General features: G+C 44.5%; 1 protein-coding gene and 1 long non-coding RNA gene across 4 annotated transcripts in view; both read left to right on the top strand.

Annotated features, from left to right (window-relative positions):
• The window catches only part of LOC147421115 (uncharacterized), a 36,293-nt gene extending 14,725 nt beyond the window's left edge, over nt 1-21,568 (top strand). Inside the window, exons 2-9 of one of the 3 annotated variants that reach the window (XM_086504015.1) lie at nt 17,910-18,158; nt 18,250-18,527; nt 18,608-18,898; nt 19,287-19,784; nt 19,899-19,986; nt 20,073-20,900; nt 20,993-21,061; nt 21,138-21,568. In XM_086504015.1, coding sequence (XP_086360141.1) covers nt 18,002-18,158; nt 18,250-18,527; nt 18,608-18,898; nt 19,287-19,784; nt 19,899-19,986; nt 20,073-20,900; nt 20,993-21,061; nt 21,138-21,334 — 2,406 coding nt within the window. In that variant the 5' untranslated portion in view covers nt 17,910-18,001 and the 3' untranslated portion in view covers nt 21,335-21,568. The other 2 variants (XM_086504013.1, XM_086504014.1) reach the window with 2 other exon arrangements.
• A 3,483-nt stretch (nt 21,569-25,051) lies between these two features.
• On the top strand, nt 25,052-26,755 carry LOC147421114 (uncharacterized). The gene is made up of 2 exons (XR_015186969.1): nt 25,052-26,050; nt 26,432-26,755. It is a non-coding gene; the product is annotated as an uncharacterized LOC147421114 (long non-coding RNA).
• The last annotated feature ends 870 nt before the right edge of the window (nt 26,756-27,625 follow it).

Genomic DNA, 27,625 nt, shown 5'->3' with positions numbered 1-27,625 from the left:
GAGGGAGAGCGAAAGGTAAGCTCCCAATTTTGTAAACAGGATTGAAGTGGAAGTGTTTATAAATTTTCTCGATTGTAGTTGTACAAGTTTTTTGATTCAATATAAGCACAGTGTTTTCAGGGCTTTTAAGGTGCAGAGTACTTAAGTGTGTATTTTGGGAGCCATTTTCTCTCTCAAACTTGCGTAGCTTGAGGCCCGGTTCTGTTTGGCTAAAAATAGCACAACCTCTTTGAGAGAGAATTTTTTCTTCGTGACATCGTGGAAGCTTCTTGATTATGTAGTTCATGGCCTCATAAACCTTTCCAATGCAAGGCCCATACCATCCACAATGTGAAGAAAATGGGTCATCGGTTTAACCTGTGCGTGTACTCTTGAGCTCCTTCTAGAATTGTAGATCCTCTGTCTTCTCCTTGCACTAATCCTTGTAGCGGTCTTTGCATAGGAGGTGGTGAACTTATTACTAGCGAAAACCTGCTGGACCGCATTTTGATATTAAGACAACCTATGCACGAGAAGAAAGCTGAAGGTGAAGCTAGTGTCTGAATATTTGGGGAGCACCTTGCCCCCCGGGCTCTTGAGGTACTCGGACCAAATCAAAATGTGATTGTTGATGAAGGTCACAATTGTCATTGCATCTACAATGACTGGTACGATCTATTCTAGCTTGCCTATGTGCTTCAACAACAGCCATATAGACGTTCCGGTGGCAGAGTGTGATGGCTTTCCTCTCAGGATTGGAAGGCATCAAGCAAGGCAACATGAGCCATTGTAGAGGGCCACTTCCCACATATCACAGTGTCCTTTTGCATGGCGCATTGCTTGAACCACCTCTTCACTTTGCGGTTAGGACATTGGCCGACTTGTGGCTCTCAGTTGCATCTTGAGAGTGCACAAGTACATCTCTCCCTTCTAGTATGCGATGAGGCCATGAACGAATTCCTTCTCGTATTGCTCCACCCGTCTACAATGAGGGTAATCCATGCTTTGCCTGAAGCCGTTGTATGTTGAGCGTTGCTTGCTCCACTATCGCCTTTTCTCGATCGAGCAAAGTGGTTCGGAGAGCTTTCAAGAGCGGCAGAGGTTAGTATCATAGTTGACAATGGTTGAGGCCGAGACATAGAGAATGGAGAAAACCATAAAGAGAGAGAAGAGTCGATAGAGGTTATCGAGCCGTGACAAAAGGAATGTGATCGTGGTAGAAGAATCAGGCAACAGCGGTATCCACCTCTTCCTTTTTTTTTGGGTCCCAAAAGAGGGCAATAGTTCTTTGGGGACGGGTCTCGCTGGACGAAGTGCTTGCATTCATGAATTTGTGGTTATCGGGTTGAATGAAGATCCACCGGTAGAGTGGAAGAGGGTCTTGGGATCGATGGCTTTGCATGTGGGCCTGGAGGATTTAGGGTTGAATAATTGATCCTTTTCCTCGAGATCTTTCTTCTTCTTGGTGCTTACATTGGTGTTTACGAGGACCAACACCCTGCAGGCCCCAAGGACCGGTGCCCCTCGTGGTATTTCTTCATTCAATTTAAAAAAAACGATCCAAACACTTAGACAAAACTCCCACCAAGCTGTCCAAACCTGTCAAGGGCTGAAATTGTACAATTTTTGCTAGGTGCAACGGAATGAATGTTTGTGCTTTGCTCAAGAGAGTGCTCCGATGCTAGGTGCAGCGGAATGATTGTTTGCGCTTTGCGCAAGATGAGTGCTCCGAACTGTGCTCAAGGTTCCTTTTAGTTCTTATGGAAGGGAGAGCCTTCCGTTCTTAATGGAAAGTGCTATGATCACAAAGAAAGTGAATGGACACTGTGCGTGTAAGTGTATGAGATTGAGAGATAGAGAGAGAAGAGAGATACGACACCAGAGACGTAAAACCCTCCTCCGAAGGCCCCACTCTCTTCGGCGAGAGTGGTCTACTTATTGATTGCACAAAGTGGTACAATGACGATGCAATGGACTGATGCAATCTGGGACTATGCCGATGACGACGACGACTTCAGGGCTGAAATCTGCAATCTTTCTACTGTTGTTCAAAAACGCTATGGGCTGAAATCTGCGAATGTTCTATCTTCTGAATTCTGACTATGTCGATGACGATGATGCGACGACGATGCGCTGAAAACGCAGATGCTGAAATGTGCGCTTTCCGGGCTGAAACTGTAAACCTTGCGGAAACTGACCATGCGGCGAGGAACTGCTGCGGGAAGGTGAGATCTGCGAGGTTCGGGACGTGATCTGCAAAGTCTAACTGCTGAAAACTGAAAACGCTGATGGTTCTGGAGTTTCCGTCGCGATGATGGTGCAAAACACGGGGGCTGATCTGCAACCAAAAACGCTAGGGCTGAATTCTGGTGTTTCTGTCGCTGGGATTTTTCAGATGCAAAAACACTAGGCTGATCTGCTGTGGTCTTGTCGCCGTGGCTCTGCAAATGCAAAACGCTCGCTGGTTTGTGGTGGTGTGATCCAAAAACGCTAGGCTGTAGCTTGGGAGCAAAAATGCTAGGTCACTTGGGGGTTCTGCGGGGTTCTGCTGAGAAGGTGCTTGTTGAGCATGTTCTCCTGTTGCCTCTTTTGCCATTTAGTGCTAACTTGGATTTGCTTATATACAAACTTAGCAAAATTGCCCTACCTACTTTTGTTGGAAAGTCACTTAAAAATAATAAATGAAAATACCAACAATAGGGAAAATAGGCTAAATGCACTAGAAAATTCCCCTGACTGAATCTGATGGATTTTGAAGGGAATACTGATGATCATGCTGTGTGCAACTAGAGGATATGCATCTACACTCAGTGACTGGACATGCACGGTCTACGAATAGACTCACAAAAGTTCCAGATCACTTCTAATCTAGACTTGACTGAACTGACTGAACCCTGATCATGCTGTAGCTTGTCTACGGACACATAGGGTTGGATGTGTCACGTGACATCCCCTCCTTTTCAAAGTGAGGTACTGGTACCGAACTGTATGGCGTCGAGGGAGATCGCCAATAGCATCCGGAATTCTGGAAGGGACTCTTCGCCTGCCCACTCTGCTGTGTGGGTCGTGCGGTACTTGAACTCATAAAGGTTTGCAACGCTTGCTTCTTTGGGCCGCGCCGAAAGCGACACAAAGTCTTTTGTGGCTCCTTCGTTGCTTCAACGTCGTCCAGAGTCATGCTTCTTTCTTCTTTAAGAATCTCCATGGCTGAAAATTCCTGAAACCACTTCCAACACAAAAACATGAACATACCCATTTCATGTAAAGTGAGTGGAAAAAATCTTGTCTTCCTCAAAGACTGTGCATGCAATGTAGATGAACAAAGAGATGGAGTGCCAAACGGTTCACCACACTCACGCAAACAATGAGATCGAATCTTTCTCTTATGATCTAGAGCAATCAACTTTGGCAATTCCCAACGGAAATGCCCATGCTTTGTGCTCGTACTTTCATGTGCTCTTTCTACAACTGTGTCATGCCAAGGAAGAGCATGGAACGTGACTTCCTTATATACATACTTTTCAGCTTTTCATGAAAAATCCGCATACATTCGTGCTCATCCATGAGAGAAATGTGCTCAACATACAATATGTCATGCCTAGAAAAAGGGATCACATAATGATGCTGACTAAAATACAGGAAACGATCACGAATGAAACACTCGAACACTGCGTGCATATCAATCATGCGAACACATAATACTTCCTGTGAGGGGTCTTTGGACCTAGGCTCGAGAGCCAAGATCGATCCTTCCTGAATGATCGAATCGTTCTGCGGGGGTTCTTTGGGCGTTGACTCGAAAGTCAAGATCGGTTCTTCGTGATTGATCGAATCTACAACGAGGTTAGCTTCGCTAGAAAAAGCATCCACTAACACATCATCTTTGTGAACAATCACATCTTCTTCATGCAATTCATCATGCTTGTGAGAAATCACATCTTGATCATGCAAATCATCATGCTCATCATTATCATCCAAATCATTATGCTTAGCAATATCATTCAAATCATCATGCTTATCTTTGTCATCCAAATCATCATGCTTGTCATTCAAATCATCATGCTTATCATCATGCAAATCATTGTGCTTATCATTGTCAATCAAAACATCATCATGCTTCACACAATGATGCAAATCCTGTGTATCATGCTTTGGAGAAGAAGAGACTGCGACAGTCTCCTTTCCCCAAATCTCTTGCATCTGTGCCTGAACTTGAGAATAGAGTCGCCAGAACTCTTTGTTTTGTCGGTCGCTTTGTTCTTGTATTGCTTTTCTTTCTGCTTTGTCTTCTACGTGTTTGCGATCCATTTCTGCTTTTCTTACTTTGGCTTCCAAGCGGGCTTGCTCGCTCGCACGGGCTATGACTGCCATTCTTTCTTGGTACTTACGCTCTATGGCTGCGATTCTTTCTTCGCTTTCTAACTTCCTGTCCATCATCCTCTTGTCGAAAGCCTTCATAGGAGTTAGTGCAATCCTTGTCGTAGATGGAAAAGGGGGAGGGTCGGAAAAACCTCCTGATGGGGGAAATTCTTCTTTGCCTCTCTCATGCTCATCACCTCCAAGCGAAGTATCCATTCCGCTTCGAGTGATGACCATTTTGAAGTCGTGGGTTCTTGTGGGTGCTTGTGGGTTCTTAAGTTCATGAGGAACTTGGGTTCTTAGGGGTCTTGGTTCTTGAGGTTCTTGAGGTTTTCTTTCGCTTGCAAACCGCGTTTGAGAAGGATCTTCTCTTCACCCGAGTTCTACTCCTTTTTGCGGGCGCACCCCTTGGCGGCCTTGCGCTCACACCAAGGTTGCTTTTTCCCACCTGACGTCGATTGGCCGGCCGCTAAGTGCACGGTCCGCTCTCAATGAGTGAAAAGAGACACAAGGGGAGGTTGGACAAGCCCTTCTTTCTTGGGATTCCTGTCACTCTTCAACAAAACACGATTAGGAATCGACACGCCCAAGCGAACGTGGGTTCGTGCGACCTCAACAAGCAAAAAAAAATTCTTGTGGTTCTCGTGGTTCTTTCCTTGAGTGATACAGAACACTGCCAAAGTTTTGATACCAATGTTAGGTGCAACGGAATGATTGTTTGCGCTTTGCTCAAGATGAGTGCTCTGAACTATGCTCAAGGTTCCTTTTAGTTCTTATGGAAGGGAGAGCCTTCCGTTCTTAATGGAAAGTGCTATGATCACAAACAAAGTGAATGGACACCGTGCGTGTAAGTGTATGAGACTGAGAGAGAGAGAGAGAGAGAGAGAGGAGAGATACGACACCAGAGACGTAAAACCCTCCTTCGAAGGCCCCCCTCGTCGGCGAGAGTGGTCTACTTATTGATTCCACAAAGTGGTACAATGACGATGCAATGGACTTATGCAATCTGGGACTATGCCGATGACGACGACGACGACTTCAAGGCTGAAATCTGCAATCTTTCTACTGCTGTTCAAAAACGCTATGGGCTGAAATCTGCGAACGTTCTATCTGTTGAATTCTGACCCTATGTCGACGACGACGACGCGCTGGAAACACAGATGCTGAAATCTGCGTTTTCCGGGTTGAAACTGTAAACCTTGCGGAAACTGACCGTGCGGCGAGGAACTGCTGCGGGAAGGTGATATCTGTGAGGTTCGGGACTTGATCTGCGAAGTCTAACTGCTGAAACTGAAAATGCTGATGGTTCTGGAGTTTCCGTCGCGATGATGGTGCAAAACGCCGAGGTTGATTTGCAACCAAAGACGCTAGGGCTGAATTCTGGTGTTTCTGTCGCTGGGATTCTGCAGATGCAAAAACGCTAGGCTGATCTGCTGTGGTCTTGTCGCCGTGCCTCTCCAAATGCAAAACGTTGGCTGGTTTGCGGTGGTCTGATCCAAAAACGCTAGGCTGTTGCTTGGGAGCAAAAATGCTAGGTCACTTGGGGGGTTCTGCGGGGTTCTGCTGAGACGGTGCCTGTTGAGCATGTGCTCCTGCTGCCTCTTCTGCCATTTAGTGCTAACTTGGGTTTGCTTATATACAAACTTAGCAAAATTGCCCTACCTACTTTTGTTGGAAAGTCACTTAAAAATAATAAGTGAAAATACCAAAAATAGGGAAAATAGGCTAAATGCACTGGAAAATTCCCCTGACTATCTGATGGATTCTGAAGGGAATACTGATGATCATGCTATGTGCAACCAGAGGATATGCATCTACACTCAGTGACTCGGCATGCACGGTCTACGAATAGACTCACAAAAGTGCCAGATCACTTCTAATCTAGATTTGACTGAACCGACTGAACCTTGATCATGCTGTAGCTTGTCCACGGACACATAGGGTTGGATGTGTCACGTGACATCCGAACTGTGCTCAAGGTTCCTTTTGTTCTTATGGAAGGGAGAGCCTTCCGTTCTTAATGGAAAGTGCTATGATCACAAACAAAGTGAATGGACACTGTGCGTGCAAGTGTATGAGACTGAGAGATAGAGAAGAGAGATACGACACCAGAATCGTCGTAAAACCCTCCTCCGAAGGCCCCACTCTCGTCCGCGAGAGTGGTGTACTATTGATTGCACAAGTGGTACAATGATGATGCATGGAAATTGATGCAACTTTGGACTATGCCGGTGACGACGACGGGGATGGCGACGACGACTCTAGGGCTGAAATCTGCGGTCTTCTATCTGCTGTCCATAAAAACTCTATGGTTGAAAATCTGGGACTGTTTTGGTTGGCTGAAAAACGCTGTTTTGGCTGCGTTTTTGAGGGCTGAAAATGACGTTCTTCTGCAAATGTCTAAGGCTGAATTGACTGCTGTCCTTAACTGCTGAAAACGCTGACTATCTGCTGCAGAATGGGCTGAAAATAGAAAACGCTGGCAGCTCTTGGAAGCGTTAGTAAAAACGGTAGGGATCAGGGGAAGGCTGGCGATGATGGCAAATTGGAAATGCGAGGGTCAGGTGGACTGTGAGGCTGGCTTGCGGTCTGGAAACAGAAAACGCTAGGGCTAGGGAAAACGCCAAGGAGAGGGAAATCGCCAAGGCCTCAAGGTCTTGATGGGTTCTTGTTGAGAAGATGCCTGTTGAGCGGGGAGCTCCTGCTGCCTCTTCTTCCATTTAGTGCTAACTTGGGTTTGCTTATATACAAACTTAGCAAAATTGCCCTACCTACTTTTGTTGGAAAGTCACTTAAAAATAATAAGCGAAAAATGTCAAAAATAGGGAAAAATGGCTAAAATTAATGGAGAATTTCCCTAACTGATTCTAATGGATTCTGATGGGAATACTAATGATCATGCTGTGTGCAACCAGCGGATATGCATCTATACCAAGTGACTGGGCATGCACGGTCTACGAATAGACTCACAAAAGTGCCGGATCATTTCTAATCTAGACTGACTTGACTGAACTGAACCCTGTTATGCTGTAGCTTGTCCACGGACGCATAGGGTTGGATGTGTCACGTGACATCCCCTCCTTTTCAAAGTGAGGTACTGGTACCGAACTGTATGGCGTCGAGGGAGATCGCCAATAGCATCCAGAATCGTGGAAGAGACTCTTCGCCGACCCACTGTGATGTGTGGATCGTGCGGTACTTGAAGTTCATAAAGGTTTGCAACGCTTGCTTCTTTGGGCCGTGTCGAAAGCGACAAAGTCTTCTGTAGCTCCTTCAATGCTTCAACTTCGTCTAGAATCATGCTTCTTTCTTCATCAAGAACCTCCATGGCTGAAAATTCTTGAAACAATTTTCAACACAAAACCATGAACATACCTATTCCATGTAAAGTGAGTGGAAAAAATCTTGTCTTCTCTAAAGATTGTGCATGCAATGTAAATGAACCAATAGACGGAATGCCAAACCGTTCACCACATACATGCAAACAATGAGATCTAATCTTTCTCTTATGATCTAGAGCAATCAACTGTGGTAATTCACAACGGAATTGCCCATGCTTGGTGCTCATACTTTCATGTGCTCGTTCTACAAATGTGTCATGCCAAGGAAGAGACACGGAATGTGACTTTCTTACATACTTACAATTCAGCTTTTCATGAAAAATCCGCATACATTCGTGCTCATCCATGAGAGAAACGTGCTCAACATACAATATGTCATGCCTAGTGTTGCTAAATTGGCTTTATCTTACAGAAAAATAATTCTAAATGAATTATTGGATTTATAAGTGAGAGGGTTTTCTCGCTTGGAACACCAAGGAAAAATAATTCTAAATGAATTATTGGAATTTTAAGTGAGAGGGTTTTTCTCACTAGAGACATCCGAGTACAGAGTATTCCTAGTGCGTCATTCAAAGTAATGACGGGAGCACTGAGAACGGGAATATCTGTAAGGCCACCAGGAACGGGTACTTCTGATGCGTCACATCGGATGGGTGACAGGGAGCATCGGAAAGAAGTATCCGACCATCCGGGAACGGACATCTCTAATGCGTCATAGGATGGGTGACATAGAGCATCGTGAAGGAGATTGTACCGTAAGTTCGGTAGGAAAGGACTAGGTGATGGGTATTCCTGATGCGTCACAAGGTGGGTGACGGGTGCATCGGAAAGGGAATATCCATAGTCGAGAGGAAATTGCGGACTGTGTTAGAATTGTGCACGAGGAAAAACAAGCACTTGAATGAAGATGGGTTCAGAGGAAACTTTGAGGAAAAAACAGATGCTTTCTGAGAAAGCGGATTGCTTTTTGGGAAAGCAAATGCTTTCCCGCGAGGAAGTTTATGTTTGCATTGCAATTGTGCGTGTGATTGCATCCAGGGACGCCTTGGAATTGCCGTGAAAGCATTGTTTTTAACTTATAAGGTTTTATTGAGTTTTTGGGCAGGTTCAGACTATTTTTAAATTACGCCGGCCGCCCATTTAATAAGTGGGCAGCCATCTGATAAATAAGGCAACATATCAGCCAGCGTTTTCTCTCTCTCTTTTACTGGCAGAACGGTGAAAAAAAAATTGAAAAAAAATTTGGGGAAAAAAAAAAACGGCCGCGATCTCTACGCGAGCAGCTATTCGTGCTTGTGGCTCGGAGCTATAAAAATATCACATGCCCTCACTCAGAAGGAAGACTAATCTTTGCAAGGAGGGGATGCTGTTGGAGATTTCAGCCGTAAAGAAGACGTTGCCGGTGATGCCCATGGCTGTCCCAAGTGTACCAGATGTCGTCAAGACCCAGTGCGCGAGTTCCCTCGCGAAGAAGTGCCTACGGAGCGTGTTTTCATCGCGACAAGCTGCTGTTTTTCTCTGTTTTCAGCCCATAAACGTCGTAGACGGGGCTGATTTACGAGAAGGAACCCGAGAACACACCTCTTTTGTGTGTAGGATTGGAAGAGAGGAATTTTCTATGTAGAGATCTCTTCCGGGGAATTGCTTTTTCGAGAACCGAGTTGCGTTTCGAGCGTCGAGACTTTGAAGGTAACGATTTTCATGTTATGATCTCTGAGTATTTGATTGCAGGTGTACTCCCTCTTCGTGAGGGAGTAGGAGCAGAGGAAGGCATGAGCCTCTGCAGGAGAAAGCGCTCTGAGGAACTAGAGCTAGATCAGCCCAAGGGTTTCGTACCCAAGTTTGGGAAGCAGATCCACGGATTGAAGAGAGGTAGACTCTCGAGATGTGATCCGGAAGTTGAAATTCCCAAGGAAAGGACTTCGTGTCCAAGAAAGCGGAGTTATTCTGCAGGAACAGGACTCTGGAAACAGAGTCGGAAAAGAGTTGCAGGGATGCCATGCTCTGAGTCTGGAAGGTGTGATCCAGAGTCGAGAACCTTAGTTCTCAAGGATTTGGAATAAGGAACGGAAGTTCCTTGGATTAGGGTTTTGCCCTAGGAATCGGAAGCCGAGGCTTCCGGGAACCATCATGTCTTATTCTAGAACGAACGTGGTAATACGTTCGGTTCAAGTGCTTGTATAGACTTCTCCTCAGTAATAAAGATACTATTACGGGGGGGGACCAGAAGATGCCCAGTACTGTGTCGATCTTCTCACTCTCTATCTCTCTCTCTATTTATTTCTCTCTATATCCTCTGGATTTAGTAATAAGTGATAAATCCTATTTATCCGAATGTATTTTATATTGTTATGCGCTCCAGTTTGTGACACCTAGGAAAAGGGATCACATAAAGATGCTTCCTAAAATACAGGAAACGATCACGAATGAAACACTCGAACAATGCGTGCGTATCAATCATGCGAACACATAATACTTTGTGTGAGGGTTCTTTGGACCTAGGCTCGAGAGCCAAGATCGGTTCTTCGGGATCTATCGAATCTTCTTGTGGGGGATCTGTGGACCTCGACTTAAAAGCCAAGATCGATTCTTCGTGATCGATGGAATCTGTAACGAAGTTAGCTTCGCTAGAAAAAGCATCCACTAACACATCATCCTTGTGAACAATCACATTATCTTCATGCAAATCATCATGCTTGTGAGAAATCGCATCTTGATCATGCAAATCATCATGCTTGTGAGAAATCACATCTTGATCATGCAAATCATCATGCTTGTGAGAAATCACATCTTGATCATGCAAATCATCATGCTTGTGAGAAATCACATCTTGATCATGCAAATCATCATGCTCATCAAATCATCATGCTTATCATTGTCATTCAAATCATCATGCAAGTCATTGTCAATCAAATCATCATCATGCTTCACACAATCATGCAAATTCTTTGTATCATGATTTGGAGAAGAAGAGACTGAGAGAGTCTCCTTTTCCCGAATCTCTTGCATCTGTGTCTGAGCTTGAGAATCGAGTCGCAAGAACTCTTTCACGTGTTGGTCGCTCTTTCCTTTGACAGCGGCTGCAATTCTTTCTTGGTGTCTACGCTCCATTTCTGCTTTTCTTTTTGCTCGTCTTTCTGCGTGTTTGCGTTCCATTTCTGCCATTCTTTCTGCATTTCGTGCTTCGCATTCTAAATTCCTATTCATAAACATCTGCTCCAACTTCTCCATAGGAGTTAGTGCAATCTTTGACGTAGATGGGGAAGAGGGAGGGTCGGAAAAACCTCCTGGAGGGGAAAATTCTTCTTCGCCTCTCCCATGCTCATCACCTCCAAGCGAAGTATCCATTCCGCTTCGAGTGATGACCATTCTGAAGTCGTGGGTTCTTGTGGGTTCTTAAGTTCACGAGGAACTTGGGTTCTTGGGATTCTTGAGTTCTTGAGGGGAGCTCCTGCTGCCTCTTCTGCCATTTAGTGCTAACTTGGGTTTGCTTATATACAAACTTAGCAAAATTGCCCTACCTACTTTTGTTGGAAAGTCACTTAAAAATAATAAGTGGAAAAAGCTAAAATCACTGGAAAATTCTCCTAACTGATTCTAATGGATTCTGATGGGAATACTGATGATCATGTTGTGTGCAACCAGCGGATATGCATCTATACCAAGTGACTGGGCATGCACGGTCTACGAATAGACTCACAAAAGTGCCGGATCACTTCTAATCTAGACTGACTTGACTGAACTGAACCTTGTTATGCTGTAACTTGTCCACGGACGCATAGGGTTGGATGTGTCACGTGACATCCCCTCCTTTTCAAAGTGAGGTATTGGTACCGAACTGTATGGCGTCGAGGGAGATCGCCAATAGCATCCAGAATCCTGGAAGGGACTCTTCGCCGACCCACTGTGATGTGTGGATCCTGTGGTACTTGAACTTCATAAAGGTTTGCAACGCTTGCTTCTTTGGGCCGCGCCGAAAGCGACACAAAGTCTTCTGTAGCTCCTTCAATGCTTCAACTTCGTCTAGAATCATGCTTCTTTCTTCTTCAAGAATCTCCATGGTTGAAAATTCCTGAAACAATTTCCAACACAAAACCATGAACATACCTATTCCATGTAAAGTGAGTGGAAAAAATCTTGTCTTCTCTAAAGACTGTGGATGCAATGTAAATGAACCCATAGACGGAATGCCAAACCGTTCACCACATACATGTAAACAATGAGATCTAATCTTTCTCTTATGATATAGAGCAATCAACTGTGGTAATTCACAACGGAATTGCCCATGCTTGGTGCTCATACTTTCATGTGCTCGTTCTACAAATGTGTCATGCCAAGGAAGCGACATGGAATGTGACTTCCTTACATACATACAATTCAGCTGTTCATGAAAAATCTGCATACATTCGTTCTAATCCATGAGAGAAACGTGCTCAACATACAATATGTCATGCCTAGGAAAAGGGATCACATAAAGATGTTGACTAAAATACAGGAAACGATCACGAATGAAACACTGGAACAATGCGTGCGAATCAATCATGCGAACACATAATACTTCCTGTGAGGATTCTTTGGACCTAGGCTCGAGAGCCAAGATCGGTTCTTCGGGATCTATCGAATCTTCTTGTGGGGGATCTGTGGACCTCGACTCGATCGATTCTTCGTGATTGATCGAATCTGTAACGAAGTTAGCTTCGCTAGAAAAAGCGTCCACTAACACATCATGCTTGTGAGAAATCACATCTTGATCATGCAAATCATCATGCTTGTGAGAAATCACATCTTGATCATGCAAATCATCATGCTCATCAAATCATCATGCTTATCATTGTCATTCAAATCATCATGCAAGTCATTGTCAATCAAATCATCATCATGCTTCACACAATCATGCAAATTCTTTGTATCATGATTTGGAGAAGAAGAGACTGAGAGAGTCTCCTTTTCTCGAATCTCGTGCATCTGTGTCTGAGCTTGAGAATCGAGTCGCAAGAACTCTTTCACGTGTTGGTCGCTCTTTCCTTTGACAGCGGCTGCAATTCTTTCTTGGTGTCTACGCTCCATTTCTGCTTTTCTTTTTGCTCGTCTTTCTGCGTGTTTGCGTTCCTTTTCTGCCATTCTTTCTGCATTTCGTGCTTCGCGTTCTAAATTCCTATTCATAAACATCTGCTCCAACTTCTCCATAGGAGTTAGTGCAATCTTTGACGTAGATGGGGAAGAGGGAGGGTCGGAAAAACCTCCTGGAGGGGAAAATTCTTCTTCGCCTCTCCCATGCTCATCACCTCCAAGCGAAGTATCCATTCTGCTTCGAGTGATGACCATTCTGAAGTCGTGGGTTCTTGCGGGTTCTTAAGTTCTCGAGAAACTTGGGTTCTTTAGTTCTTGAGGTTCTTGAGGGTTTTCTTTCGCTTGCAAACCGTGTTTGAGAAGGATCTTCTCTTCACCCGAGTTCTACTCCTTTCTGCGGGCGCACCCCTTGGCGGCTTTGCGCTCACACCAAGGTTGCTTTTTCCCACCTCACGTCGATTGGCCGGCCGCGAAGTGCATGGTCCGCTCTCAATGAGTGAAAAGAGACACAAGGGGAGGCTGGACAAGCCCTTCTTTCTTGGGATTCCTGTCACTCTTCAAAAAACACGATTAGGAATCGACACGCCCAAGCGAACTTGGGTTCGTGCGACCGCAACAAGCAAAAAGAAATGTGTGGTTCTTTCCTTGAGTGATACAGAACACTGCCAAAGCTCTGATACCAATGTTAGGTGCAGCGGAATGAATGTTTGCGCTTTGCTCAAGATGAGTGCTCCGAACTGTGCTCAAGGTTCCTATTGTTCTTATGGAAGGGAGAGCCTTCCGTTCTTAATGGAAAGTGCTATGATCACAAACAAAGTGAATGGACACTGTGCGTGTAAGTGTATGAGACTGAGAGATAGAGAGAAGAGAGATACGACACCAGAGACGACGTAAAACCCTCCTCCGAAGGCCCCACTCTCGTCGGCGAGAGTGGTCTACTATTGATTGCACAAAGTGGTACAATGATGATGCATGGAAATTGATGCAACTTGGGACTATGCCGGTGAGAACGACGGGGATGACGACGACGACTCTAGGGCTGAAATCTGCGGTCTTCTATTTGCTGTCCATAAAAACGCTATGGCTGAAAATCTGGGATTGTTTCGGTTGGCTGAAAAACGCTGTTTTGGCTGCGTTTTTGAGGGCTGAAAATGCCGTTCTTCTGCAAATGTCTAAGGCTGAATTGACTGCTGTCACAGGACGGGCACCGCGTGCCAATTGAAAAGAACAGACTGAACAAACTTTTAGCACTTCAATAACAATTGAACTGAGAGAGAGAGAGAGAGAGAGAGAGAGAGAGAGAGAGAGAGAGAGGCGGAATTCCATTCCAAAGTGTATTGGCCTCAAACCTTGGTGCCCCTTTCGGTATTTCTTTGTATTACTGCTAATTCGTTGAGCACCTGAAACCGGCCTGTTAAATCCAAAAAGGGCGGTAGACTTTACTTCAAACCTTGATTTAGCTTTCACCCATTATTAGTCGTCTATTTTACCTGTACTTTCAAGACACAACAAAGGGGAGAGGGATACAGGCTGCTAGATTGCACGTGTATGAGTAGACGGACACCAGATTGGCCCCTAACTTAGGCACCCCTTTCGGTATTTCTTTATTGTTCACAAGAGGGAATATACGCTGTGATTCTTTACAAGCTGCCCCGCACAACCTTGGCTGAATTGTGACTGTTCTGGCTTTATTTCGGCAGCATAACTGTACTAGAACCCTTCACAGTCAGTATTCCCAGGCATTGGCCGACCTTCCCGACGCATACGGGCGCTTTGTAAAACCTGGCGAGAATCTGCAGCACGCTGAATTCTCTGTTTTCAGCCCTGAAAATGCGCCATATCACCTGTACAGCGGTCCCCTTGCGTCCCCGAACCTCCTGGGGGTATTAGGGTCCGTTTAGGGCCAAAACCCTAAACCTGCAAAAATACACAGCAGGCTGTAATTCACTGTTTCGGGCTCCGTTTCGCATGCCGGTCGCATCCGTAGCAAGTCCTCGAGCTCCCGCACCTGTAGGGCTACTTGCCCTTTGAATCGGATGAGATTTCTGGCGTGAAACCTCTCCGAATTCACCCGTACCTGCGGGGGGATTAGCCGCTAGCTAATCCAGTACCTGTGCAAGAGGCTCTTGCCTCGGCAATCGCGCATGAACCCACACAACTGTACATTGGTCAAATGAAGAGCCCACTAGAGGGGCATAACATACTGCCAAAGGGGAGAGAGAGGGCAGTGCGTAGCGTGCAGGGCATCACTCTTGGCACCGCACTGTGCATAAGAGGGAAAGCAAGCACTCCATAGCTCTTAACCTGTGACAAAAGCTGCAAATGAGCCTCTCCCAGCTTAAAATTCAGCGCCACTTCTTGATGCATGAGGCAAGTGCACCAGAAGGTGCCACTTGGCACATTTATAAGCATTTTCCTGTTTCGGGGTTGCCGTCTAAAAATATCCCAACCGGTTGCCCAGTTGACTTCACGGCAGAGTAAGAAAATGTTCCCCTTGTCATTCCGGCGGTAATGACGTCAACACATTTTCAGGTCCCAAAATAGTAGTTCCCTAAATTTTAGGAGATGCTGCCATTGTATCTTTCTAGGTCATCCGACCCTCTTTGTACACTGCGGCCACATCCAGAACTGAAATGTAGCCTCTGTAGCAAAGGATTCCACTTTGGCTAGTCAATGACCCCACTTGGCTAACCATAGTCCTTGTCCAACCTTAGTGCTCTCTTGCCCTCAGGCCTGGACTCCCTCTGGACAGTTCCACACTAGCTATGCAATGCAAGGCAGTTAGATTTCCCGAGGGGTGTTTCCAAAAAGTGAAAGTAAATAGATAATAAGAAAGAAATCAACAAAAAGGATAGATAGTAGTCACACGTTGGTGACAGCACCTCCTCTGTAATCTACGCGTTGAAGAGTGCCAGAGAGGGCCCCCAAGGCTCATATTTAAAGGCCCAAAGCCTAAAAGTATCAAATATGAAAAGCTGATCCCAAAAAATCACTTTTCTAAAATTTCGGGATTTCCCTAAAAATCCGTCGCGAATTCCGTAACATCCGTACAGGTGCCACATCATCATATTTTGATGTGCAAAGTCTTTTGAGCGTGTTCTGCTTTATTTTTAATGCCTTTATGTCACTTGGGGCCCCATCAGACGGGGTCTCCATAAGTTGGTAGGACTTCTTCTTCTGTTACTTGTTCTTCTTAGGGTTTCTAGAATTAGGGTTTGCAGGTTTTAGGGTTAGGGTTTCCAAAATTAGGGTTTCAACAGTTAGGGTTTCTGGTAGTAATTAGGGTTAGGGTTTTTGCTCTCGGGCAGCCACGTCATTTGTAAGTTGGCTCCATTCTTTAGGCTTTTACACGTCAGCAGTTTGTTACAACTGCTCTCCTTAACTGTTGAAAACGCTGACTATCTGCTGCAGAATGGGTTGAAAATAGAAAACGCTGGCAGCTCTTGGAAGCGTTAGTAAAAACGCTAGGGATCTGGGGAAGGCTGGCGATGATGGCAAACTGGAAACGCCAGGGTCAGGTGGACTGTGAGGCCGTTTGCGGTAGCAATCTGCTAGAAACAGAAAACGCTAGGGCTAGGGAAAATACCAAAGAGAGGGAAATCGCCAAGGCTTCAAGGTCTTGATGGTTCTTGTTGAGAAGATGCGTGTTGAGCGGGGAGCTCCGCTGCCTCTTCTGCCATTTAGTGCTAACTTGGGTTTGCTTATATACAAACTTAGCAAAATTGCCCTACCTACTTTTGTTGGAAAGTCACTTAAAAATAATAAGTGAAAAATGTCAAAAATAGGGAAAATAGGCTAAAATCACTGGAAAATTCCCCTAACTGATTCTAATGGATTCTGATGGGAATACTGATGATCATGCTGTGTGCAACCAAAGGATATGCATCTATACCAAGTGACTGGGCATGTACGGTCTACGAATAGACTCACAAAAGTGCCAGATCACTTCTAATCTAGACTGACTTGACTGAACTGAACCCTGTTATGCTGTAGCTTGTCCACGGACACATAGGGTTGGATGTGTCACGTGACAATTTCGGTAGCATAACGGCACCAAAATCTTTGTAGGTCAAATTACAAGTCTAGGATGGATTTCCTTTGCATTTTAGAAGCTTTTCGGTGAGTTGGGAGTCAATTGCAGCATCCTGTAATTTCCTGTTTTTGGTTCGTGACAAGTGCCCAAACTCCTGTATAACCACCTCAAGGCTTCCCCGTGGCTTCTTGGGCGATCTTGCAATTTTGGTGCGAAACCCTAAACCTGCAAATAAATGCAGCAAGCTGTAACTCTCTGTTTTGGATCGTTTTGAACGGATCAAACACGTCTATGAGTGTCTCAGGAGCTTCCCCTTTGATTTGGACGAGTTTTTATCCTGAGAAAACTCTTTTGTTTTGCAATCTATCGTGAGGGAACTGTGCGTACTTGTGGGGGATTAGCAATTAGCTATTCCGGTTCCCCTCTTCAGAAGGCTATTCCAGTCATCTGAGAAGCCCAACTAGTGGGGCATCACCATATGTGTTAAGGGGGAGAGGGATGAACGAGAGCGGAATCATCGTGCTTTGTGAGACAAGGGAGAAGGTAAGCTTTCCATTAAAGATTCAAACCTGAAAATCCACTCACAACGAGTCCAAATGAGCCCCCTCTCTCATTTTGGGCGCCGCCAAGCTGGCCCTGGGTGGTGAGTTGTCAAGCAGGTTGCTCTCGTGTTGACACGTGTCCATTATGCCTTATGGTTCAGTTTCCTAACCTCTCCTAACTTATAAAGTTGATTGTGTTTTTTTCAGATTTTTACAGCACAATGCTAATCAGAGGAACTATGGTTAGCTGCTAGCTACTTACCTGGGGTGAGTGTGCCAGATGAGATTGGGGTGTTGCTACTGAGCAGTGAACAACACAACAGACAAGTGGAACAGAAGAGGGTCTCCCTTTGTTTCCTTGTATGTGCTTTCCACTCGTTGTTTCCTGGCTGAAAAAGTTATTCTAGAATCCCTTGCTCACTTTGGCATACCAATTCCCTCATTTGTATATCCAGTTACCAGAATAAGGAAAGGGGGGGACTGTAATTTGCTTAGCTTCTAAGAATCCTTGCAAATGTTCACATTTTTTGTAGTGTGCAAAAATACTAGTGGGAAAGCATTTCGATTGACATTGGGGTTTGGCAGGTATTACAGTGAGACTCTGCGGGAGACCATTGTTCTTATGTGGTTCTTGAGTTAAAGGTTTTCGCATTGTCTTTACCGACATCAACTTATTCATGGGGAGACTTGCCCTTCCACCTGGATTCAGATTTCATCCAACGGATGAAGAGCTTGTGAGTTACTACTTGAGAAGGAAGATCTTGGGCCGCAAAATTGAGTTTGAAGCCATAGGTGACCTTGATTTGTACAAGTTTGAGCCTTGGGATCTTCCTGGTATGGGAATTCCACCCAAATGAATACTGCTCGTCTAAAGAGTGTTTAGATAGAGACAGTAGTACTTACAGGTGTGTTGTTGTGCTAACAGAACTCTCTCGTCTTCAAACTAAGGACTTGGAGTGGTACTTCTTCTGCCCAAGGGACCGGAAGTACCCCAATGGCTCGAGAACTAACAGAGCCACGGAGAATGGCTATTGGAAGGCTACTGGAAAAGATAGGGAAGTGTCTTCACGCTCTGTCAGTGTGGGAATGAAGAAAACATTGGTTTACTATAAAGGGAGGGCTCCAAAAGGGGAGAGAACAAATTGGGTAATGCATGAATATCGTCTGGAGGATGTAGAAGGGGACAGCAGTGGTGCTTTGCAGGTACGTCGTAAGTTTTCTGCAGTTATTATGTGTTTCCTGATTTTTATTTGGATTTTTTGTACATTATTGTTTGTCTGCAGAATAGCTACGTGCTATGTCGAATATATCAGAAGAGTGGGGCTGGTCCCAAGAATGGTGAGCAGTATGGAGCACCTGTTGAGGAAGAGAACTGGGAGGCTGCCCCTGCGGGTGAAATTGATGATTTGAACAGCCTAGGGGCAACCCTGTCCTCTGTCCTTCATTCGGCAGGTGCATCTGGTGAAATCTATGACACAAAGCCTTCAATGTCCGAAGACAAGAAGGTTGGCCAAGAGGAGAGATTGAAGGCTCAGCTCGCAGATGTCAAAAAGTTGGAGGAGGAGGATGTGAAGGTTAGTTCTTGGCTTGCTTGACCTCTTTCTTCAATTTTATTCGTCTTTGTACTGTTCTCTGTATGGTGTGTATGAGGACCATCTTGTTTCACTCGAAGGAATAGTTGGTGGTGATGTAAGCTTGTAGTTAAGTTCCTACATGTTTGCCTTGCACAATTTCGAATATAATATACATCTACGTAGTACGTATATACACCTCAGAAGTCTATATAGGCAAAGGAGCTTCACCCCCTCTACAGCACTTCCTGTGTCACCACCATCTGCACGATAGGATCTGTTATGGAACTCTTGATGTCTAAAATCCGTTTTTCTTTGGCAAAGTTCTCAGGGAGTCAGTTTGTAGAGTGCTGAGCTATCACCGTGATGATGGTCGTTTGTTTGGCTGCAGTTTACAAACCTCCCCGTTGAAATGATTGCAGAACTTGGAGAGCTTGCGATCATGAATAATCGATCAATTGGGACTGTCGAAGCTGGCGAGCCAGAATATGTCAGTGCTGATTTCATAGCTTCCTTCCTTTCACTGCCGGAAGGAGAGGAAGACATATTACAAGAAATTCAAGGTCTAGTCACTACTTCAGACAGCAGTAAATCACAGGTCAAGCTTCTAAAAGAAGTGGACACAGGGGGCTACCTTCCTAGAGACGGAGACTTCTTTGAGCTTGACGATCTATCTCCAGTACTTGATCTGGACAGCAATGGAAAGGGGGAAAGTGGGAAAGACATTTGGGGTTTTAGTTCTGATAGAAACCCTTCCTCATCAAGGGGTGCGCTACAGGATGTGACGCTTAGGGGCCTCTCTAAAAGAGAGTTTTGTTCGGCCAATACCAGTGACTGCTGCTATTTAGGAGCTGGAGAAGCTGTTGATCCTTTACAAGGGATCCCAGAGGTATATCTTTTATTTTGTACTGCTTAAGGGCAAGTTCAGCATGGACATGGAAAAAGCATCATCCATATGTTTTGTCTCTTGGGCTGCTAATGTTAAGAGGTGACTGTAATGCAGATGGAGCCATCCTGCACAACATCCATAGTGAACTCATGTTGTCAAGCTGATGCTGTTAATAAATCTGAGAGGCTTCTGCTGTATTCTGGTAATAATTGGAATAATTAAGGTTCTTGTTTTCTTCTTCTAGAAATGACCGTTTCATTGAATGTTGTTCTGTGTGTTTTGTACCAGGCATGTATGGAACGCCGTGCAACAACTGCAGCGTGGGGGGTAATGAGTTGGACTATAGTGATGTTCTACAGTTTTTTGAGCAGTTTAGCTCTTTCAGTCCAGAAGAAAAAGAGTCCTTCAATGCCGAATATTCAGGGGGACGGCTGCCTACAAGCCTTGTACAGGCTGAGTGCTCGAAGGTGGCCTTAAGTGAGAAAACAGAGCAAGATGAACAGTTCTTAGATGCATTCACATCTTTCTCTGACCTTGCTGAGGAGAATCTGCAGAGTTTAGGTTTAAGTTCTCCTGGGGCAAGTGAGGACCGGATGCCGTCTTATAAAATGGATGCTACCAATAGTGAATGTTTGACAGAGGATGCGAATACTGCTAGGTCAATTGTGAACAAGGTTACTTCTTACAGTGCTGCTGGCTCTCAAAACTTGCAGGACAGCAATAACTCTGAAGCAAAGGTCCTCAAGCCTGAAGCAACCAAGGATGCATCTATGAAGATTTTTGATTCAAGGGGAACTTCCAAGGCCTTGGGTGCCATATTGAATTGTCTGGAGTCGCTTCCGATCTTACCAGCGTCTGCGGCAGATGTGTCGCCAAAGATGGGGTCAATAAGTGTTCTTGCCAGTACTGTAGACATTAGGGCTGTTGCTGTCAAATGCTCCTGCTTGAAAGAGGATACATCCTTACCTTGTGTGACTTGCTCCTTTGCGAAAAGAGGGACCTTTGTCAGCTCCCTGTCTTACACAGGAGGAAGGATGGTTGTGAAAAGTCCCAGTTTTCTGACAATGGCTGTGCTTGGTGCTCTATGGGCCATGTTTTGGCTCATGATGGCAGGAGGTGCTTGGAAGCTTGTAGGCGGTGTCTACAGGATGATTTTCTTTTAGCAAATATGGCGGAGTATGGTATCAATTTTTTTGCTGCATCTGCAGGAACTTGTACATATGGTAGGGAGAGGGCAACTGCTATTTATTCTTATCAAAGGGCTGGATCAAGGCAACGTCTTCACTGGGGACGATTCTTGTCAGCGCAAGATGACTTTACGCAGGCTATTGTTTTCTTCATATGCTATGGTAGGGAGAGGGCTACTGCTATTTATCCTTATCAAAGAGCTGGATCAAGGCAACAGCTACACTGGGGAGGGTTCTGATCGGCGCAAGGTGACCTTGTGTAGGCTATTGTTTTCTTCATATGCTGCAAGGGCAAGGGAAGTCTTTTACCTATTTATATATACAGAGGCCATATTAACAAAACTATCAGGACAAAAATATTAACCTTTTTTTCCCGATAAACTGTATGGACACTCTTGCATTTGTGCTCAAGTTTGCATGTCAAGCTCAACATGCCAGCAATTCAACGACGACCTTCTATGGTTTATGAATTGTTTAGGTGAGAAATGTGGATGGCTTTGGCCTCTGTCAATGGCTTTTAATGGCAGAGTTATCCCAGTCATCTGTGTAGTAAGAGTTGCAATAAATATGACTATTGTAGTAGAAATTGTGAGGTCATTGTTGTGAAGGTAAATTCTCAGTCTTTTTTGCTCAATTTCGGTTTTTGGCTAGCATTATACCGGCGGTTCATCTGACAGTTTTTGTGGGCTTCGTGATTTCATGGGTACAGATGTTCTAGAAATACTTATCAGCAAAGCATTCAACAGTCTCTAGGTGCAGGGGATCTATTGCTCTCCGAGGCCCTCTCTCGTATTCGATTGTGGGCAAATTCTCAAAATCTGGTGACATTAGCAGGGCAGGCGAAATTCTGTTGATAGTCGAAGTGGTCCTATATAGCCGATTGGCAGTCTGTTCCGTGGTGTATGTGTTCTTGAAGATTGCATCTGTACGGTTACATTTTGGTTGCTGAAAGAAGAGTTTGTTTTGCTTTGGATGTCTTGTGTCAAAACTGTTGCGAAACTGGTGGTGACCCGTGCCTGTGGAATGGGTTCGAGGGTCAAGAAATAACAGATTCAGTAGTATTTGTTTCAGGTGGAAAATTGCTTCGATCGATGAGCAGGGATTACCACAGGGCACATTTGCATTCTGGCTCCAATTGATGCATTTTTTTGGCATCTCTTGCATAGAACCTCAGTTTGGGCTAGTCATCTTGACAAAAGGGTTTACTCCTCATGATGCTTCATCTTCCGTGCATAATCGCAAGGGCGTCTTGTGTATATAATATATCAAGCTACACAAGGAATTCTGTAACATCTTTAATGTTAAAGGTACTTTGACCAATTTGGTAACAATTCAACAAAAGCCTTTGTATGTTTTTCACACCTCATGATGCTTGATCTACTGCCCTTACTCTGCAAGGGCTCTCTGTGTATCTTATATCAGGCTACACAGTAACATGTTTATATTTCAAAGGTACTTGACCAATTTGGTAAACATCCAACAAAATGCAATGTCCCCCTCCTTGCAAATACAAGGAATGTAAGTGAAAAGTGTAACGATCAGTTTTGAGTATATATTTGATAACCTTTCTAAGAATCACAAGTTTATACTGCAAGTGAGTATTACACACCACATTGTCGTAGACAAGTGTGGGGAGAGGGCTCTATTCTCTCCAATTAGACAAGTTTATAGGGTCTCCTACTCGATCGATTCTACAAGTTACTCATTAATTAAACGCAAAGATTCCCTTTCATTGTATTGCCAAAAGTATAAACTCTCCCATTTTCCCTGTTCCTCTTGCGCATACAACACCAGTTATCTTGTGGCGATATCTTCATCTTCACCCCAAAAAACCTCTCACAGTTTTCACCCTCAAGCTCGGCAGCAAAGATTGGATATAGCCTTGACCCCCCTCTCAGCTCAAGCACTCACAGTCTAGCTCCCACTTCTCTAAGCAACTTGTTGTTGAATAAGTAGGGCTCCAAAAGCAATTTCATAAACGCTACTTCCCAAGATTTTCGAGGCTCCACCAAAAGCTAGTCGTGCAGGAGGGGCAGCAAGGAAGATGACAGGGGAGGGCCTTGCTCGATCGCAATCCAGAGAGAGAGAGAGAGAGAGAGAGAGAGAGAGAGAGAGAGAGATGGCATTGACTGCAACAGTTGCCTTGCCTGCAAAAGAGAGAGAGATGCCGGCCCATCAGAGAGAGAGAATTCGTGATTTCGAAAGCAAAATCACAACCCCTGTCCCATCATGCTCATTGCGTAGCCTCCCCATCCCAACTATTGCCGCTCTCTCGTCCAGAGATGGCATCACTCTTTCTCTCTCTTTCTGCTTGCCCATACAGTTGTTGTGACCATCATTGTATCTTTATCTCATCTCCATGTCTAGCTACAACACTGCATGCCTCCATTACCTGCCCTCGTGAAAACCAAACCTCCCCCTCAACTGTTAACATAGCACTGCGCACATGCATCATGACCCTCCAACGATAGACAGCTCGTGACCCTCATACAGCATCGCAGCGCACCATGTCTCTGTTCCAAGCGGCTCAGCGACACGACTGACACACAGATGCATCCATCATTTCCTTGCGCATTCCACCTGCAAGACGATTCAATTAACAACAAAGATATATATATATATCTCTCTCTCTCCCTCTACGTTGCCACCTGTCATCTTTCTCTTTCCCCTTGATCTCTTTGCATGCGTCAATCGACTTTTCTTTTCATGTCAAAAAGGGTATCTTAAAAGATACCCCTAATTCAACCCCCAAACAAAATTGGTAGGGCCTACTCTCTCCAATTAGAGTAATCATGGAATGATGCACCCTCCTTTTTGTTATTATGGAGGACTTTTAGTGTTAGTGTTAGGTTTGGGGTTATAGTATGTTGGGTGATTGCTTCTGTTTGTAGCAAAAACCTTGTAACAATTCCCTCGTTCCCTTCGCTTGGTAGATATGCGTGGCATATATAGTACTTAAAGAGGAGAGCAAAGTGGAGGACCATTACATGATCAAAATGGTGGGTAATCAAATGATGGCAACAAATGACTTTATTCTAATAGTTTGTCACAAAGTCTTACATGTATCCATATGATGAGAACAACTAATTCTTTACTTCCTTTCCCTTGGCCATGCTGTGAATATACTATGCAATAAGTGCTTTCCAAGAGGCAACATGTGCGAAAAAAAGCTCGTCAATGGCTTAATATGATTTTGCATTTTGCATCCCCCCTAACTAACTCGTTTTCATAGTTATTTTGTCTCAAGCATCCCACTATCACAAATTTTTGCATGTGTTCTATAGACTCAATCGTCTCCATCTTTATAGCAGGTGTCCTTTAACATTTTCTTAAAGCCCATTGCAAAGTAAGTATCTCCAGTTGATAAGGCAATATGATTAACCCGGGATTTAAGTATATCGGAGCCCCCAAGCTTAAAGCCAGGGAAGGTAGCAACGTCATCATGGCACCACCACTTACATATGTTTAAGAACTCCTTCGACTTTGTAGACCATCTTCCATCCTGCTATAGGCTCTTTTGTCCCTTCTTTACAAAAAGAATTAAATTGAGGCTTTCCTTTTGTTGTAATTTTTTAAAGCTTGGACTTGATATCTATTTGAGGTTGTGAACATAATCAAGGCATTAGCTTGCACCGTCAAGGTCGGGGGCAGGCTATCCTGGCTGTCCATTCGGACCTCATTACTGGACTCAATAAACCTGCAGAGATTTTGGATGCATGATAGGTTAGCCTTCAAAATGTCAACGGCGTAGTTGACATTCTGCAAGCCAATAGACGATGCCCAACTCAACACCCAAAATTGTAGCTCTCATTATTGCCAAAACTCGGAATGAATATTGCAATAATCATGACATATCTCCTCCACTCACTACAGGCTAGGTACATAATATTTGTTGCAACAGAGGCAGGGCATTGCCTAATCTTGCTGGAATGAGTTGATCACTTGACAGCTGTTCCAGGTTAGAACTTTAGAGTCAGATGTTACATCAAATCAGATAGAACGAACATGATCAAACTTAAGATGAACATAAGGAAACCCGATAGACAGCTAAATTGAAAGAGTAGAGTCAGATGCTGAACAACAAGATACTAGAACTGCTATATTCAGATAGTGAAGCCAAGAGTACAACTGAAATAACAGTTAGTGTTCGATTACAATAGAGTACAACAAAGTTCGACTGCCAACTAGAGCAACAACCCGACAAATATAACGAAGTGACGGCAAAGTGACAAACCCCAAAATGAAAGTAACGGGTTGTACTTTTCGGTGCTCAGTTTTGACCGGCTGTGCATTGTGCAGTTACTTCCCAATAGTAATTACCACTACTATTGGTAATCCGACTATGTACTAGAGCTTCTATAGAGGTAGTTCCCGCTATCTACATCCTCCTCCCCTTTCATTGAATTTTGGCATATTTTGAATTCTAGATGTTGCATGGTCGTTAGTGTTTGCACTTGCGTTTATCTGTAGCCTTCTTCAGGGTAGCCTTTTGAACATTCTGTGGTGGCAGCTAAAGGACTTGGCCTTGGGGCTATGGGACAAACACGTGCAATGCTTTGAACAGGGGAAACGAGGAAAGAATGGCGAAGACGAGCAGCAGCGAGGAACGATGGGGAGAAGAAGTGCTCGCAGTGGGCACTGTAGCGCTCGTATGATGGCAATCATGGAACGTAAAACGATCAACAGGCTGGGGAGATCCCATTCGGCACTGTTCCCGGCCTATTTGTGGAGGTTGGAAGTCGGCCTGCCACGCCCCTTCCCATGCCAGGGCGACTGTCGTGGAGGGGAAAGAGGGGGTGGGAAAGAGAAGACGGGGCATGCAAGGGAAGCGAGACCTAAAGCTTGGCATAGAACGAGGAGGAGAAGAATCGGCATGCATGGGGAAGTTCTTGGCTTGGCATGAGCGTGGGAGAGCTGGAAGGGAAGAGCGAGGAGTCAATCAAGGGAAGGAGAGGGAGGCAAAGAGGAGACAAGCAGATAGAAGAAGGGGAGACGGCTGAGGAGGGGCGGTTTTGGCAAGAAGGAGATCTCGAAGCTCTCTCTCTCGGGAGACTTCGACAAGGACAGAGGCAATCCGAAGTAAGCTCTCTCTCTCTCTCTCTCTCTCTCTCTCGCAAGCTCTCCAAAACAGAGTAATCTCTCTCTCTCTCTCTCTCTCTCTCTCTCTCTCTCTCTGGAGCTTCAAGGCTGTAAAGAAGGCAAGCGAAAGGGTACTCAGGTAGAGGGAGCAGAGTTGGGAGGCAAAAAGAACTAGAGTTTGAGCTCTCCTTGGGCATCATCAAAGAACAAGAACCGTGGGTGGGAATAGCTTGAAGGGAGTCCAGAGAGGCAAATAAAGATGGAGGGATTAGGGCATGGGAGAAGAGCAGTGGGAGTGTTTTATTCCTGATAGAGCATAGGAGGAGGGCTAAAGGACCGGTTTATTCAGTCTTGCTTGACATTGGGATTATTGCCTTTCAGGGCAAGATTATATGAAGACATAACAACAGTGGAAGGGTTTGAGCGATCATAGGTGCAAAGGGATGGATTCCAGTGCTTGGTATAGGGCCAACTTGTGATCATTGCGAGCTCGAGTGCATGCCGCCAACGATGGCTTGAGCATGTGACGAGCAAGAACCGAATTTATGATCAATTGGGGGCCAAGCAATGGATATTCAACATGTTTGTTGTCGATGCTCAGGATTTTGCCGCTAGCTAGGTTTTTTTGGTGATTATCGAGGGTCGGTCTTGATTGCACTTTGTACATAAATTGGACAATTGAATGTATTCAGGGTTGGGGTTGGATCTGTGTTGCAATTTTCTTCTTGTTTTTGTCTCTATCTCTCTCAACTCTCGATACGATGGATTTTACAACACATAAAAATAGTGAACTTCTCTAAAGAAATACAACAAACTCTATACTCGGTCAAGTGCTGCTCCCACTACTTCTTTTTGGGTGGACTCGTCGTCATTGATTAATAATTTATCAATCATCTGTATCAACTTTGCAAAATCTAAGGGTGTTTTTGATGGGAAGAATACAGAGGAATATCTTTCTTTTTACAAGTTCGAGATGAGACTCAGAGGTGTACCTGATGATCGTATAATCATGGCGTTTCAAGAGATGGTAAGTTTGGATTTGTATAAGTACATGTAGGGGCTATTCAAAGCATATGGGGATTGTTGGCAGACTTTTAAAGAGGCCGTTTTTCAAGTAAGTGTACGTTTTTTAGACTCCCATTTGGAGGAGTCTCTTCTTCATACAAAGGATGCTCTAGAAGAAACATGTAATGTATTGTTTGAGAAGATGTCAAGCTATGTGAGTCTTCAAGGATTTGCTAGGGCCAAGCTAGAAGCTGTGGTCAATGCATGTCTACTAGAAGATGAGCAATTAATTTATGCTAAAGATAAAGACGTAATTAAAGCGAATTATGGTAAATGGCATTCGTTCAGATTTTATCTTACACAATAATGCACTTTGGGATATTAATTATGATGAAGGACCATCAATAGCAGAAATTGAAGGGAATACAAAAATTTCAGAGAAACACAAAGCTAATCGATGTGATCCAGATGATCCAAGTAAAGAAGCACTTTTGCAAACTAAAAATGAATATATGACAAGGAAAAGGGAATACGATGATAACCAGGCACCAAACCAAGAAGAATTTTAGA

The sequence above is a fragment of the Adiantum capillus-veneris genome, chromosome 28 (assembly GCF_014529385.1).
Source record: "Adiantum capillus-veneris isolate H3 chromosome 28, ASM1452938v2, whole genome shotgun sequence".
NCBI lineage: Eukaryota > Viridiplantae > Streptophyta > Polypodiopsida > Polypodiales > Pteridaceae > Adiantum > Adiantum capillus-veneris.
The sequence above is the reverse complement of the archived record's forward strand: the minus strand, read 5'-3'. Positions and strand labels throughout refer to the sequence as shown.